At 37.1% G+C, this 14,668-nt stretch overlaps 1 protein-coding gene across 4 annotated transcripts in view; it reads right to left on the bottom strand.

Annotated features, from left to right (window-relative positions):
* The window catches only part of PKHD1L1 (PKHD1 like 1), a 167,746-nt gene that overhangs the window by 53,601 nt on the left and 99,477 nt on the right, over positions 1-14,668 (bottom strand). For all 4 annotated transcript variants that reach the window (XM_003938584.4, XM_074387055.1, XM_074387056.1 and 1 more), the window contains exons 51-55: positions 11,917-12,068; positions 10,823-10,982; positions 3,485-3,656; positions 665-753; positions 154-302 (exon numbers count right to left, since the gene is read on the bottom strand). In XM_003938584.4, the coding sequence (XP_003938633.2) occupies positions 154-302; positions 665-753; positions 3,485-3,656; positions 10,823-10,982; positions 11,917-12,068 (722 nt within the window). The remainder of the gene's footprint in view (positions 1-153; positions 303-664; positions 754-3,484; positions 3,657-10,822; positions 10,983-11,916; positions 12,069-14,668) is intronic.

The raw sequence follows: 14,668 nt of genomic DNA, 5'->3' as shown, positions 1-14,668 counted from the left end.
GAAATATGTTGGACTTACTTGAGACTGTCATTTAATGGGATAGAGAGGCAGCTGTGTTTTTTTATTCACACCAATTCCTTCTAATTATTTGAGTAAATATACATTTTAGAATTTGATTAATAAAGATATAAACTATAGGGCCCTCACTCTTACCTGCAGTGATATGTAGGTAGCATTCAAAACAACTTCTCTGTAAGAAGATTCTGCAGCTCCTACGTTATATTTATCTTCCAGTTCTAGAACCCCCCAAATAATGAGTCTTTCCATTGATGGCATATCTATGTCAGCTACAATCCATATTCCTATAAAACAATACTTTAAGAAATATAACATAATGCATAGATTATAGCCTATAGCAAAACATTGACAAGCTTATCAGTCCTGGTTTTGAGTAAGTTTATGACCTGTCTTTTCATATAATACCTGATTCCAATCTCTTCCAGAAAATCTGCTCTTGTTAATAGTCAGGTTTAAATCCACAGAAACCCCAGAAGGCCAGGTTTAGTATCTGGAATGCATTAATAGAGTCTACTTCTCCACATTTGCTCTTTCCCCAAGGTGTGCTGCATTAAAGTGGAAACCTAACTACTGTAACATCTATCCTGCCATAGTGTTAATATTACATAAAAGCAAGCATTCTATTCATTTGTGTTTATGTATTTACCTTCAGGTATAATCACATTTGCCCCTGGGTGAGGTACAGTATAATTATTTTCTCGTGATGATTGCCAAAAAGAATCATTTGACCATAAACTGAAAAGAGAAGAGAAATACTTCCATGAATTACTACTTGTGATAAACCCTAATTTTGTCTAAAATGTAAACCCATTCCATTTCCCTATAAGATTTTACATGATGGAGAAGAAAAAAGAAATGCATGCTTCATCCTTTTAAATACCTTGACACATGGCACTATTTTATGGGGAATAGAGGTAGAGGATATAGCTGGTTGGATTTTGTGAAGAAAGGAGTAGAAGAATGGTCTCTGAATTGACAAGGATGCACCAGTGTGGTTAAACTCTGGGCTGTGGATGGGGTGTGGCAGGTCTGTATCCAAAGTGAAGGCTAGGTTAAATTGAAATAATTTTGTAAAGTGCATGGGAGGACAAATGGTCTTCAGTTGTCATCACTATGCCTTCTAGAAACTACCTTTTGATGCAAGTTTTTATAAAAGATATTATCATACAGTTGGTGATATTTTCCCACTGGAAAACATTCACAATCAGGCTGCTTTCTAGATCCAGTAAAAAATTTAAACATTCTGTGATAATAATCCTGAAATTCTACAAAAGAGCCAATACACACTTTAATTCTTATTAAACATTTATATTACTAAGGAAACTGTTGATTAAAAAAATCCTGCTATAAAATATCATCTTAATGAGTTTAAAAAAGATTTTAGTGGTTAAAGGTTTACTTGTACTCAAAGCAATTTCCATGAAGAGTTTGTAAAGGGTTCTGTCTACCTAACTAAATAATGTGACCAGCATTGCACACATTCAGTAATTGATTGTATCTAGCTTTTCTCAACAATCATAACCCTTCATTCTTATCCTTACCATTACTATCACTATCAGTAATCATGTTATGTATTCTGCTTCTTATTATTTCCCATTGTTATGATCAACAAAGACCTCTTAAACTAAGCATTTGATTTACATAGCTTGAACTTTCTGTTTTAATCCTGAGGTAGAACTTCTGGGTCAAGATTCTGTTTTGTTTTGTATATTCATACCTAGTTGAATAATATAAATTATCAATCCAATTATAACTATTTCCAATGAGGAAAATTCATACCATGGGAAGAAAGAAAAACTATACCATCGAATATACATGTAGTTTGTCATAGTTTACCTTTATCATATTCTGGCCTAGACCAATCTAAGTATGTTATAGTAGTCATAATAAATGTTAAATATTTAATAATTACATCTACCTTAGAATGCATAAGGGCTTTTTGGCCAAAAACCTTATGGTTTCTATGTCTAAGTTCTCTAGAGCCTTTTTAGGAGCCCCTGCCTTCTCCACTGTCCTTCTGTAATACATACTCTGCAGAGTAGTAAGAGGGATCTTTCTGAAATGTAACTTAGAGTATGTCGCTTCTCAGCTTAAAACATTCAAAAGTTTCCATATTTCTTACTACTACCTGCATGACCTAAGTGGTCTGTTTCCAAAACCATATCCAGGCCATTCTTTCCTGCTCAGTAGGGCCAGCCTTAATGATTCTCTATCCGTTCTTGGACATGCAACACCCTTTCTATGTCAGGGCACCTGGACAAGTTGCTCCCTAGGTCTCTCCCACCCTTCACTCAGTGAGCTCTTCCTCATCCTTTGGATTGCAGTTGGAATAATCCCTCCCTGTGGGTTTTCCTAACCACCCCACCCAAAGACTGTCCCTGCCATATTACTCTCTGTTCTGGCCCCATATTCATTCTTTTTATAACACTTATCGCAACTCACACTTATGTACTTTATCTTGTTTACTTTTTTGTTTATTTCATTGTTTTGTCATCTGTCTCTTTGGATTGAATATGAGTGTAGTGAGATCAGAGATCAAATCTATGTTGTTCATAATTGAATCCAAAATTCCTGGCACATAGTGGATACTCAGTAAATATTTTTAATGGTTGAATAAATATATAAACAAATCCAATGTTTGGTCTTTTGGCAAATGGCCACTACAGTATCTATTTATTTATTTGAAATGCAATTCACTTAATAAATATTATTGAGTTGTACCTATTACACAGTATTGGGCTATTCAGTGCCCACTAAATGCTAGTTTTTAGCATTGTCATCATTTTTTATCAGTATTATTATCCATAACATTTACAAATATAATCAAATCAGGATTTTGGCTTTAAAGGGTCTCAAAAATTAGTAACAAATGTACTAGTACCATAATGTCTGGTAATTACTCTAATACAAGTTAGAAAGTGATGCTTCACATGATAAATAAAAGTAAAGAGCTACATCAAGTTACAAAGAGATAAATATCTAGAAGAATTAAAATATATTTGAAAGAAAATTAAGTTATATTATAAGATTTGACTATGATGGTCATTCTAGAGACAGCACCTGCTAAGAAAGCATTGGACTCATGAGGAGACCAAGTTTCTAGTGCTGTACTGGATATACCATCAGTGAGCTCTGCAATTTCAGGTAATGCACCTATGTTCACTAGGTGTCAGCTTTCTCACCTATATAATAAGAAAGTTGGGCCAGGTCTAATAACCTAAATCTAAAGTTAACATTCTGCAACTGTGAAGTTACCAGTAACTTTCACTCATAATTTTTGTAAGAATTTTTCATTTTCTTACTTGGGTTTTTGTAAGGCTCAAGCACAGCAGTGAGTGTGAAAGTATTTTGCAACCTACAAGACATTGTGCAGGAGTAAGGCATTATTATTTCACCCAGGAGTGACATGTGAAAAGCATTATATCAAGAGATATTGAAGGGTATTAAATACAAAAAACCTATGTACTTATATGTGGCTGGTCGCTTCTTGGGCATTGGTTTTCTTGATGGGGGATGTACAGGAAAACAATCCTGGAGAATACAACAGTAAGCTTGGAAATTAATAACAACGTCTTTCACATCAGGATCCAGGTTCCCAGAAATGGGCTGACTCTCTTGAAGGTCATTTCTTCCTGACACTGAAAATGAAGTAAAAGTAGTTTAAATGAACATGGTGACCAAAGTACTTGAATGTAAACAAAATTATGGCATTTTGAAAAAAAAATCTTTAGGTAGTAACTTGAATTATAATTCATATGTATGGGAGAGGTGTGGAGAAATTCTGAAAATGTATGTTTATAAAAACATACATAGTCAAAATATCTTGATAAGAATCAATGCTTTTAGAATTTAAAATTTATTTTTAAATATTTAAATTTTCCAAATAAATAATAAAAATGCAAACAAAATATATGCCAACTTCCACCGTATTCATTTTCTCTAAGTCCACGATATAAAACTGTCAATGTGTAAGCATGTTGGTGTCACCTCTAACTTAGAATGAAAGTTCTTGAGACTGCTGGGAAGATGGCCGACTAAGAACAGCGCAGGATTTCAGTTCCCAGTGAAAGTGCAGAGGGCTAGTGGACGCCGCATTTCCAGACGAACTTTAATGGCCCACAGACCAGGAGATACCCAGGCAGAGGGGTCACCAGCGCTGCTGTTTCTGTCGGTGCCGGCTCGGCCCACGGGGCTGATTTGGCCTGGGCGGCTCCTTTGACCGTGCCCTGATGCGGCGGTTCTCCATACAAAAGCCACTGGTCTGGGAGCCCTCTTAGCTGGCGATTGGAGCCCTGAGATGGCAGAGTTGCCCATTCATCTGAAATAGCGAGCCAGGTCAGGAGATTCCTAGGCAAAAAAAAAAAAAACGCCAGGAACCCCAGCACCGCTGTTTCAGCCGGCTCAGTGAGTCGCGGCACAGGAGATCCTGGTGCCTTTTCAACAGGTGACTGGGTCAGTCAACTAAAAAAAAAAAAGACTCTGAGTCAGGGAGCCAGGTGATCAGGCTCGGTTGGCCCCACCACCACCACCACCACCACCACCACCACCAACAACAACAACAACAAAAACAGTAATTGAAAACACTCTGGTTTGAGCGTTTCACAGCAAGCACAGCTGAACCCTGGACGGTCCAGCTCTGTGGGGGAGGGGCGTCTATTACTGATACTCTCCACTACTACGGAGGCAGCCTGCCATCGCTGAGGCAGCCAACCATTGCTGAGGCAACCTGCTATTGCCGAGGCAACCTGCCACTGCAGAGAGAGTCTGCCATAACAGAGGTGGGGCCACCATTGCCGAGGCATTTCTAACTACACCCATATAAGCAGGACTGCAGGGAAGATCACACGGCACCTGGGCGGAGCCCACAGCAGCTCAGCAAAGCCTCTGCAGGCAGACAGTGACTAGGCAGACTCCTAACTGCAGGGCAGCCCTGAAAGAAAAAAAAAGGGAGGGGGGCAGCAGCACAATGAAAACTCATAAAGCCCTAACTCCCCGGGACAGAGCACCTGGGAACAAAAAGCGGTTTATGAGTTCAGCTGCAGCAGATCTAAATGTACCTGCCCAGCAGCTCTGAATGAACAATGGAGCTCACAGATCAGGACTTGAGCCCCAATAAAAGACAGACTGTCTCCTCAAGCAGCTCCCTGACCCCCATAGATCCAAAGAGTCACCTCATAAAGGAGAGAACGCACTGACATTTGGCGGGTATCCTTCTGGGACAAAGATAGCAGAAGAGGAAACTGGTAGCAACCCTTACTGTTATGCAGCGGTTGCAGGTGATCACCAGGCAAGCAGGGCCTGGAGTGGGCCTCAGCAGTCCTACAGCAGAGGGGCCAGACTGTAAGAAGGAAAGCTTAAAAAAAAAAAGAAGTAACTTCAGCATCCACAAACTGGAAGCTCACTCAAAGACCCAATCCGAAAGACAGTAACTACAAAGACAACAGGTGGATAAACCCACAAAGATGGGAAGAAACCAGTGCAAAAAGGATGAAAACTCCCAAAACCAGAACACCTCTCCTCCTAAAAGGGATCACAACTCCTCACCAGCAAGGGAACCAGACCAGATGGAGAAGGAGGGTGATGAAATGACAGAATCAGACTTCAGAAGGTGGGTAGTAAGAAACTACAGTGAGCTAAAAGAACATGTTCTAACCAAATGCAAAGAAACTAAGAACCTTGAAAAAAGACTTGACGAAATGCTAACGAGAATGGACAACATAGAGTGGAATATAAGTGAATTAATGGGAGCTAAAAAACACAACATGAGAACTTCGTGAAGCATGCACAAGTTTCAACAGCCAAATTGACCAAGCAGAAGAACGGATATCAGAGGTCAAAGATCAACTCAATGAAATAAAATGAGAAGGCAAGAATAGAGAAAAAAGCACAAAAAGGAATGAACAAAATCTTCAAGAAATGTGTATGTGAAAAGACATAATCTACGTTTGATAGGTGTACCTGAATGTGACGAAGAGAATGAATCCAAGATGGAAAATACTCTTCAGGATATTCTCCAGGAAAACTTCCCCAACCTAGCAAGGCAGGCCAATATTCAAGTCCAGGAAATACAGAGAACACCACAAAGATATTCCTCAAGAAGAGCAACCCCAAGGCACGTAATCGTCAGATTCACCAGGGTTAAAATGAAAGAGAAAATGCTAAGGGCAGCCAGAGAGAAAGGTCGGGTTACCCACAAAGGGAAGCCCATTAGACTCACAGCAGATCTCTCAGCAGAAATCCTACAAGCCAGAAGAGAGTGGGGGCCAATATTCAACATCCTTAAAAAAAAGAACTTTCAACCTAGAATCTCCTATCCAGCCAAACTAAGCTTAATAAGTGAAGGAAAAATAAAATCCTTTGCAAACAAGCAGGTACTCAGAGATTTCATCACCACCAGACCTGCTCTACAAGAACTCCTGAAAGAGGCTCTATGCATATAAAGGAACAACCAGCACCAGCCACTCCAAAAACATACCAAATGGTAAAGAGCATCAGCACAATCAAGAATCTGCATCAACTAACCAACAAAACAGCCAGCTAGCATCAAAATGGCAGTATCAAATTCACACATAACAATACTATCCCTAAATGTAAATGGACTAAATGCCCCAATCAAAAGAAACAGACTGGCAAATTGGAAAAAAAGCCGAAACCCATCAGTGTGCTGTATCCAGGAAACCCATGTTACATGCAAGGATACACAAAGGCTCAAAATAAAGGGATGGAGGAAGATCTACCAAGCAAATGGAGAGCAAAAAAAAGCAGGAGTTGCAATTCTCATCTCTGATAAAATAGACTTTAAAGCAACAAAGATCAAGAGAGACAAAGAAGGACATTACATAATGGTAAAGTGAACACTGCAACAAGAAGAGCTAACGATTCTAAATATATACGCACCCAATATAGGAGCACCCAGATACATACGGCAATTTCTGAATGACTTACAAAGAGACTTAGACTCCCACACAATAATAGTGGGACACTTTAACACCCCATTGTCAATATTAGACAGATCAACCAGACAGAAAATTAACAAAGATATCCAGGACCTGAACTCAGACCTGGAACAAGCAAACCTAATAGACATTTACAGAACTCTCTACCCCAAATCCACAGAATATACATTCTTCTCAGCACCACATCACACCTACTCTAAAATTGACCACATAATTGGCAATAAATCACTCCTCAGCAAATGCAAAAGAAAGGAAATCATAACAGTCTCTCAGATCACAGTGCAATTGAGTTAGAACTCAGAATGCAGAAACTAACTCAGAACCGCACAGCTTCATAGAAACTGAACAACTTGTTCTTGAATGTTGACTGGATAAACAATGAAATGAAGGCAGAAATAAAGATGTTCTTCAAAAACCAATGAGAACAAAGACACAACATACCAGAATCTCTGGGACACATTTAAAGCAGTCTCTAGAGGAAAATATATAGCAATAAGTGCCTACATAAGAAGCAAGGAGAGATCTAAAATTGAAACCCTAGCATCAAAATTGAAAGAGCTAGAGGAGCAAGATCAAAAAAACTCAAAGCCTAGCAGAAGACAAGAAATAACTAAGATCAGAGCAGAACTGAAGGAGATAGAGACACAAAAAACCCTTCAAAAAAACTAATAAATCCAGAAGCTAGTTTTTCAAAAAGATCAACAAAATAGACAGACCACTAGCCAGAATAATAAAAAAGAAAAGAGAGAATAACCAAATTGATGCAATAAAAAATGATAAAGGGGATATCACCACAGATTCCACAGAAATTCAAACCATCATCAGAGATTATTACAAACAACTTCATGCACATAAACTAGTAAACCTGGAAGAAATGGATAAATTCCTGGACACCTGTATCCTCCCAAGCCTAAACCAGGAAGAAGTTGAAACCCTGAATAGACCAATAACAAGGTCTGAAGTAGAGGCAGCAATAAAGAGCCTACCACCCCAAAAAAAACAAGGTCCAGATGGGTTCACAGCCGAATTCTACCAGACATACAAAGAGGAGCTGGTACCATTCCTTCTGAAACTATTCCAAATAATCCAAAAAGAGGGAACCCTTCCCAAATCATTTTATGAGACCAACATCATCCTGATACCAAAACACGGCAGAGACTCAACAAGAAAAGAAAACTTCAGGCCAATATCCATGATGAACAAAGATGCAAAAATCTTCAATAAAATACAGGCAAACCAATTGCAACAGCACATCAAAAAGCTTATCCATCATGATCAAGTAGGATTCATTCCAGGGATGCAAGGCTGGTTCAACATATACAAGTCTATAAACGTAATTCACCACATAAACAGAACCAAAGATGAAAACTACATGATTATCTCAATTGATGCAGAGAAGGCCTTTGACAAAATTCAACAGCTCTTTATGCTAAAAACCCACAATAAACTAGATATTGATGGAACGTATCTCAAAATAATAAAAGCTATTTATGACAAACCAACAGCCAATATCATACTGAATGGGCAAAAACTGGAAGCATTCCCTTTGAAATCTGGCACTAGGTAAGGATGCCCTCTCTCACCACTCCTATTCAATATAGTACTGGAAGTTCTAGCCAGAGCAATCAGGCAAGAAAAGGAAATAAAGGGTATTCAAATAGGAAAGGAGGAAATCAAATTGTCTCTATTTGCAGATGACATGATTGTATATCTAGAAGACCCCATTGTCTCACCCCAAAATCTCCTGAAACTGATAATCAACTTCAGTAAAGTCTCAGGATACAAAATCAATGTCCAAAAATCACAAGCGTTCCTATACACCAGTAACAGACTTCAAGAGAGCCAAATCAAGAACAAACTGCCATTCACAATTGCTACAAAGAGAATAAAATACCTAGGAATACAACTAACAAGGAACGTAAAGGACCACTTCAAGGAGAACTACAAGCCACTGCTCAATGAAATAAGAGAGGACACAAACAGATGGAGAAACATTCCATGTTCATGGCTAGGAAGAATCAGTATTGTGAAAATGGCCATACTGCCCAAAGTCATTTACAGATTCAACGCTATTCCCATCAAAGTACCAATGACCTTCTTCACAGAACTGGAAAAAAACACCCTTAAACTTCATATGGAACCAAAAGAGAGCCTGCATAGCCAAGTCAATTCTAAGCAAAAAGAACAAAGCAGGAGGCATCACACTACCGTACTTCAAACTATACTACAAGGCTAGTGTTATCAAAACAGCATGGTACTGGTACCAAAACAGAGATATAGACGAATGGAACAGAACAGAGGCCTTGGAGGAAACACAACATATCTACAACCATCCGATTTTTGACAAACCTGACAAAAACAAGCAATGGGGAAAGGATTCCCTGTTTAATAAATGGTGTTGGGAAAGCTGGCTAGCCATGTGCAGAAAGCAGAAACTGGACCCCTTCCTGACACCTTACACTAAAATTAACTCCAGATGGATTAAATACTTAAATACTTAAACATAAGACCTAACACCATAAAAACCCTAGAAGAAAATCTAGACAAAACCATTCAGGACATAGGTGTAGGCAAGGACTTCATGACCAAAACACCAAGGGCATTGGCAACAAAAGCGAAAATAGACAAATGGGACCTAATCAAACTCCACAGCTTCTGCACAGCAACAGAAACAGTCATTAGAGTGAATTGGCAACCTACAGAATGGGAAAAAATTTTTGCATTCTACGCATCCGACAAGGGGCTGATATCCAGAATTTACAAAGAACTAAAACAGATCTACAAGAAAAAAAACAAACAAGCCCATTCAAAAGTGGGCGAAGGATATGAACAGACACTTTACAAAAGAAGACATACAGGAGGCCAACAAACATATGAAAAAATGCTCATCATCACTGGTCGTTAGAGAAATGCAAATCAAAACTACACTGAGATACCATCTCACGCCACTTAGAATGGCGATCATTAAAAAATCTGGAGACAACAGATGCTGGAGAGGATGTGGAGAAATAGGAACACTTTTACACTGTTGGTGGGAGTGTAAATTAGTTCAACCATTGTGGAAGACAGTGTGGTGATTCCTTAAGGACCTAGAAATAGAAATTCCATTTGACCCAGCAATCCCATTACTGGGTATATATCCAAAGGATTATAAATCATTCTACTATAAGGACACATGCACACGAATGTTCATAGCAGCACTGTTTACAATAGCAAAGACCTGGAACCAACCCAAATGCCCATTGATGAGCAACTGGCCAGGGAAAATGTGGTACATATACACCATGGAATATTATGTAGCCATCAAAAACGATGAGTTCGTGTCCTTTGTAGGGACATGGATGAACCTGGAAACCATCATTCTCAGCAAACTGACACAAGAGCAGAAAATCAAACACCACATATTCTCACTCATAGGTGGGTGTTGAACAATGAGAACACATGGACACAGGGAGGGGAGCACTACACACTGGGGTCCGTTGGGGGGAAATGGGGGAGGGACGGGGGATGGGGAGGTGGGGAGAGATAGCATGGGGAGAAATGTCAGATATAGGTGAAGGGGAGGAAGGCAGCAAATCACACTGCCTTGTGTGTACCTATGCAACAATCTTGCATGTTTTTCACATGTACCCCACAACATAAAATGCAATAAAAAAAAGAATGAAAGTCCTTAATTCAACTCAAAACCTTTTCAAAAATAAATCTGTCTCCAGTTTTCCTATTCAGCAAACATTTATTGGATCCTGTATATATTACGTATTGTACAATACATTTGCTTATTAAGCAGTTTTTCTCATCCTTTAGACAAAGCATTAGATAAAATATCGCTTCTGCCTAGCAATACTTACCCAAGTAATATAGAGTACTAGTGTTTGCTTCAAGGTGCCAGTCTCCATTCCTGCTAGTATTCCAATTCAATGGATTTGAAGAACCATTCCTCATATCAATAATATTAAACATGTCAGGATTTTGAGTAAAGTTATGTGATATAATTACATAGTCTTCATCCTAAAATGTTGGTAGAAAAATGTGACTTGTATGTTAATACTCTTCATATAATACATTAATCTTAATGACATTTAATAATTAGCCCCTATACTAAGATTTAAAAGTTTTGGCTTTAGTTTGTTTTTTGTCTTGCATTTCCATTTTGTTAACATTTTCCACGTCTATGACAATAATGCTAGTTCTGTCACTAAGGCAATGAAAGGATCTCTCTCTCTCTCGAATGTGTGTATACATACATTAAGTATACACATGTATACTATATATATATATGCATGTACACGTATGTATATGTGTGTATGTGTGTATATATGCATATATTTAGAAAATATTTTATTTCTTTTTAAAAATAGACAAATTGTAGACAATATTTTATTTCTATGATGTTTAAAAATATTTAAAACAATGCTGCACAAATGTGTAGTATAAGTGGAAGAACATGTATGAGATGGAAAACACCCAATTCAGGATACTGGTTACCATTAGAGATGGAGAATGGGGAATGAGATGAGAGTAATACAGAGGGATTTCACTTTATCTACAATATTTTATTTCTTTTATAAATTAGAAAGTAAATAGTCACAGAATGTTAGATTTAGATAGAGTTAGATACTGGTCTTTTTTAAAAATAATTTTCTGTATGTTTGATACATATCATAAAATAAAAAATAAATTATTTAACTGCTGGCCTGAGATATCATAAACACTCAATAAAGGTAAGTTATTATCATGATAGTAATGACAGGAGCGTAAGCTTAGTACTATAGCAAAGTGGCAGAAAGATTGCTTACTTCTGATTCTCAAATGAGTTTTTTTCTGGCTTACTTCTTAGATTCAGAGTGAGTCATAAAGAATGTGCAGGATTTTAATAGATCAATTTGTGAGGAAAGGTCCTTCTGGCCTGAAAATGTGTGTGAATAAGTGTGAGGATTTTTACCTTAAATCCATAGAATGTTGATGTATATGATATGTTGGTTATGTGATCCACACCTTTAAAATACCAGTTAATGTGATTTGCATTTGGAATCAGAGCCATCCATCCAGACATATGAGTCAGTCGTTTCTTCTGAAATGGAATAATGCTTGTGCCTATAGAACATAGAATAAGCAAATAATAGTAATCTCTACCTCTAATAAACTCCTCCATTTATAAACAAGTGCAAATGTTGGTTTACTTTAGTTGATTTAGCAAAATATTGGTTTAGTCTATGGATGTCTTTAAAGAGACTAATATGGCATTTCATTACTTACGTTCTAAATGTCTTTGTTTAAAGACTTGAAATGATTAATATTACATTCAACTGGAAAGTAAAATGCTTTCAAACTTGGAATTTCGAATTGAGATGGAGCCTATATTCCTTAGGGAAAAATACATTTGAAACATCATGAAATTATAACTGCTAAAATGAAAATGCCTAAATATATTAATATAATTATTTAAATATCATTGATATAAGCATAATTTTATTTTTATTCTTTAAGAGCTTAGTTATTCAGAATTTTTAATATAGAATATATAAAAATGTAAGCTCTGATTCTTTATTATAGCTTCCTATATCTGTGGAACTAATTAAAATCTGTGTAACACATATTAATTTTTAGTAGTAAATAATTTTGTTTGAGTTTAACGGAGTTTTGATTTAAAGTTCTTGAAGAACAAGGCCACAACTAGACCTATCACTTAACACTGACAAAGATATATACATTTTAGGAATACAAACCTTGAACCTGAACTACCTGTTATTGGGAAAACTATATAATTTAGTAATGCTTTGGTCACAAGAGATTGCCTGATAACTTTAATAGAAGATTTGAAAAGTTATGTTACAATATAAAGAAAAGGTCTTTCATTAATTGCCCCTATTTTTCTCCCCCTTGCTTTACTTTTCATCTCAGATTGGATTTTATGTTTAATTAACAACCTCTTATTTTAAAAATTTAGGAGGCAGAAGTCAGAAGCAAGATTATAAAATAATCTGTCATTCATTTACTTTTGAGAATAAGGCCAAACACAATTCTAATGTCATAGGAGAACAAATTCATGAATGTCTGTGCTTTATGAGTTAGTATTAATTTTAAAAGCTTCATGAGCAGAGGCACTCAGAACTCATACTACCAAAAAATCCTGAAAAGTATGAAAAGAACTGTGACTATCTGGATTATTGTTCAGCAAATATCCACTCTTCTCTTTTCCTTGAGGGCAAAGTAGACTTCCTTGCTTCACTGATGTGGGCCAACAGGACATTAGCAGAACTGATACTAGCAAATGTTTGAAAAGTGCGTGCTCAGTGAGGCTTGACTTCTTGAGTCTCTATCGTCACGAAGAAAAATGCCTCCCTCAGGTAACTGTTCTCCCTTTGCCTGACATCTGGAACAAGCACATGTGGAGTTACCTGAGCTCAGCCCTTGGTAAGAAGCAAAGCCTTATATTGAAGTAGAACCTCCCAGGTGAGCCTAGCCTTTCAATCAACCCAGCCCTTGGACATGTAAGAAGAAATGATTTTAGGCTTATGATATTGAATTTTTAGATAGTCTGTTGTGAAGCAATGGTTAACATATAAGAGCTGATTAAAATCATTCAAAACCTCTAGAATTTGCTCCTGGATTTGCAGAACTAAACTCCACTGAAGTTTTATTTTTTTATTTTTTATTGTTTTTTGAGATGGAGTCTCACTCTGTCACCCAGGCTGGGGTGCAGTGGCATGATTTCCGCTTACTTCAACTTCCACCTCCTGAATTCAAGCAATTCTCCGGCCTCAGCCCCCCAAGTAGATGGTATTACAGGCATGTGCCACCATGGCTGGCTAATTTTTCTAGTATTTTTAGTATAGACTGGGTTTCACCATGTTGGTCAGGCTGGTTTCAAACTCCTGACCTCAAGTGATCTGCCCACCTTAGCCTCCCAAAGTGCTAGGATTACAGGCATGAGCCACTGCATCCAGCCTCCACTGAAGTTTTCTGATGCTTGGGATTACACTTTAACCTGACATTCCTTAATAATTCAGTTTCATAAGTAAAACTAATTTCCATTTTTCTAAGTTGTCTTTTTCCTAATTTTTTAAGCTGCATTCATTTCAAGTATGTTGGTTTTAAGTGACTTGGACTGAAATATAAACTCTTTGAAGTTGATATTTTTTAAAATAGGATCATTAAGAGCAAGTGTCTTAAATTAATTTGCCATCTGTTGTAACTTTATACATATATTTACATAAAGATATACCATCATGCATGAGATGCTTTAATAAAGATATATAAGGACAAATGTAAAGTTATAGCAAACCGTTACTTCCCACTAATCTAGCGTACCTTTTAAACCTTTGTTTTACTTAGCAAACATATACAATCAAGACAAGTTATCTTTTTCTGTTTTTAATTTTTAGAAGTAAATAATTTTATTTGACTTTAATGGAAATAAAATGTACTTTACTATAAAGTTGATCTTTTTTTTTTTTTCACAATCAGAAGTAAAATGCCTGGCATAGTGTTTTCTCTACTGTGCAATCTGGTCTGAGTATTGCAACTAATTCTATTCAACACTTGCTGAGTAGTTACTATTTGCAATATTCTGTGTTGAATGTTGTGGTGTCAGAATGATAAGTTTGTAGATCTTGCCCTCTTGGTATTTACATTTTAGAAACTAAATAAAAAATCTTAATTCTTGAAGGGAATAGACCAAAGGGCACAGAGAG

Source organism: Saimiri boliviensis, chromosome 15, assembly GCF_048565385.1.
Source record: "Saimiri boliviensis isolate mSaiBol1 chromosome 15, mSaiBol1.pri, whole genome shotgun sequence".
In the NCBI taxonomy this organism is placed as follows: Eukaryota; Metazoa; Chordata; class Mammalia; order Primates; family Cebidae; genus Saimiri; species Saimiri boliviensis.
Note: the sequence above shows the minus strand (reverse complement) of the source record. Positions and strands in the feature narration are given on the sequence as shown.